General features: G+C 61.9%; 1 protein-coding gene across 1 annotated transcript in view; it reads left to right on the top strand.

Moving 5' to 3' along the window:
* The window catches only part of KMT2D (lysine methyltransferase 2D), a 29,094-nt gene that overhangs the window by 6,940 nt on the left and 19,248 nt on the right, over window positions 1-2,906 (top strand). Inside the window, 7 exon segments of the mRNA XM_031064566.1 lie at window positions 259-543; window positions 1,104-1,178; window positions 1,478-1,582; window positions 1,704-1,877; window positions 2,149-2,233; window positions 2,338-2,582; window positions 2,855-2,898. Of these exon segments, the coding sequence (XP_030920426.1) occupies window positions 259-543; window positions 1,104-1,178; window positions 1,478-1,582; window positions 1,704-1,877; window positions 2,149-2,233; window positions 2,338-2,582; window positions 2,855-2,898 (1,013 nt within the window).

The following is a 2,906-nucleotide window of genomic DNA, read 5'->3' as shown; positions in this document are numbered from 1 at the left end:
TTCTTCCCTATTTTCCCCTCTTTTCCCCTATTTTTCCCCCTTTTCCCCTTTTTTTTCCTCCTTTTTTCCCCCTTTACCCCTTTTCCTTCCACCATTTCCCTTCCCAAACCTTCCCTTCTTCCATTTCCCATTCCCTTCTCACCCCCAGGGATGTGCAGGGGCCCTCAGGGCGCACCTCACAACTCTGTTCCAGTGGCACAGGACCATCCCCAGAGCCTTTTTGAGGGGTGGGTGTTCATTGCTGGGGGGCTGTTGCAGGGGGAGCTCCTGGTGATGTCCCAGCCGAGGCTGGCCTGGATCCAGGCTCAGGAGAAGGGGACGAGAAGAAGAAGCGCCGGGGACGGAAGAAGAGCAAGTTGGAGGACATGTTCCCCCCGTACCTGCAGGTGGGATGGATGGAGGGGCTGCAGCTGGCTGGGGGGATGGCGCCCGCCCGCCCCGCCTTGGGCCAGGGTGCCCCAAGGCCCAAAGGGGACCCCAACCTCGCTGGGGCACTACAGGGGGGCACCCCGGACAGGAGGGAGACCCCCACCCACCCCCGAGGTGAGTGTGGCCAGGAGTGGGTCTGCAACCCGGGAGGGGGGGGTTGCAGGCGTTAATGGGGGTTTGTTGTGGCTCCCTAGTGGGGTTGGAGGTCTCTGGGCTTGGTTGGGGGATCCCTGGGCTTGTTGGGGTCCTCAGGATGGCTGGGAATGGCTGAGGGGGTTGTTCAGGGTTCTTGGGGTTGTAGGGGGTCTTGAGGGGATATCGGAGATTGCTGGGGTTGTCCCTGGGGTTGTTGTGGGTCCCTGGGTTTGTTGGAACTTGTTGGGGTCTTCAGGATGGCTGGGAATGGATGAGGGGGTTGTTCAGGGTCCCTGGGTTTGTTGGAAGTTGTTGGGGTCTCCAAGATGGCTGAGGGGGTTGTTCAGGGTCCCTGGGTTTGTTAGGAGTCTTGGGGGGATATTGGAGGTCGCTGGGTTTGTTGGGGACCCCCACTGGGGGCACTGAGGCTCGTTGGAGAAGGCCGAGGGCTGTGAGGGGTGGCCATCGCCACTGAGGGAGAACGCTGGGGCTCCGGGGGGATCCTGACCCTGCTCACTGAATCCTGGGCTACCCTGCAGGCGATGACAGCACTGACGGCAGCGCCGCCGCTCCCGATGACGATGGCAAGGACGACGCCAAGGCCGAGGAGCTGGGTGAGACCCCTGTGGGACCCCCAGAGCCGAGTCCTCCACGGGCCACCGGGCGCCCACAGCCATCGAGACCAAACTCTATGGTTGAGGGGTCCGCTCTAGGCAGGGCTGAACTCTGTGGTCTGTCCCATGATGCCCGTGACCATAGAGTGGCGCGTAGAGCGCCCCCTTGTGGCGCGGCGCCGCTGGAGGACCGAGGGCCTCGTGTCCCTTGTTGGGTGGCGGGGGCTGCTCCATGGGGGTCCCCAACCCTGAACCGGGGGTCCCCAAGGGGCTGAGGGCACTTCTTGATTTTTCCTCAGGAGCCGACGAGCCCAAGGATTCCCCAGACCGCGGGGACTCTGAAAAACCAGCCACCCCGGGTGAGGGAGCGCTAAGCTCCGACCTCGACAAGATCCCCACGGAAGGTGAGACCATCTTGTGCCTCCTCTTCCGCTGAAGGGGGTCCCAGGACCATTACCCTGAGGTTTCTCCACTTCCCATCAGTGTTGTATTTGCAGCCAGCTCCTCCTGTGTTTGCCTCTGCAGAGCTGCCCAAGATGGAGAGCAAGGACGTGCAGCAGCTCTTCAAGGACGTGCTGGGCTCGGCGGAGCGCGGGGAGCAGCCCCTCAACTGTGTGGCCGCGGGGATGGAGGCCGGGCAGGACCCCAGCCGAGCACAGCGGCCCTTCCTGCAAGGAGACCTGCAGCTCTCGGGGCAGGGTGGGTGGAATTGGCAGAGCCCCCATCATCCCCGGGGTGCGTGGTGAAGGGCAGGGCTTGTTTCCAGCCTCAGGAAAGCCAAACTCACTCACTCAGTGGTGCCTGTAGTATCTGAGAGCACAGGCTCCTGGGTATTCCCTGTTTCTCTGGGGGTGAACATGGAAAGTATTTTGAGGGTTGTGCTGTCTGGGGGTTGTTCAGACCCTCGGGGCAGGTGCAGGTTTGTGCCCTAGCTTTGTTTTCCCTGCAACCCATCTTATTTCTCTCACAGGGAGCGTTTCCCTGGGCTCACTCTCCGGATCTGTCTCCTTGGACTCGTACTCGGGAGTCTGCCAGTCCCCATTCCTCGATAACAGGTACTCAGAGGAGCTGGGGATCCCCTCCTTGGAGGAACTGAACTGCAGGTTCTCCTGGGACCCGCCCCGCAACCTGACAACTTGTGGCACTCCTCTCCACTCGGGGAGCGGAGTGGCTTCTTCAGCCCAGACCACTGCGAGCCTGAGAGCCCCTGGGCCAGCAGCTCGGCCGCCACCACCCCCTCGACCCCCACGACGCCCACAACGGAGGGCGAGGGCGACGGGCTGTCCTACAACCAGCGCAGTTTGCAGCGCTGGGAGAAGGACGAGGAGCTGGGTGAGCTCTCCACCATCTCCCCTGTCCTCTACGCCAACATGAACTTCCCCAACCTCAAGCAGGATTATCCAGGTAGGGCTCTGGGGGGGCTGCAGCCGCCCCGTTGGGCTGAGGGTTTGGGGGTTTGGGTGGAGTGTGACTTCCCTAATCCCTTTTTTGAGGGGAGATCCCAGCTGTTCTGCCACTGAAGTGTTCTTTAAAGTGGGCAGGGGGTCTCAGTTCTGTCTCTTGGGCTTTCCCTTCACATGAGGGGGGACAGTGACCCACCAAGGGTAGGAGTGAGCTCCTCAGGTCCGGGCTAACGTTGCTTTCCTCCCCTGTATCTGCTCGTACTGGACTCCCAGACTGGTGGAGCCGCTGCAAAGAGATCATGCAGCTCTGGCGGAAAGTCCCTGC

Source organism: Geospiza fortis, unplaced genomic scaffold (genome assembly GCF_000277835.1).
Source record: "Geospiza fortis unplaced genomic scaffold, GeoFor_1.0 scaffold599, whole genome shotgun sequence".
Taxonomy (NCBI): Eukaryota; Metazoa; Chordata; class Aves; order Passeriformes; family Thraupidae; genus Geospiza; species Geospiza fortis.
Note: the sequence above shows the minus strand (reverse complement) of the source record. Positions and strands in the feature narration are given on the sequence as shown.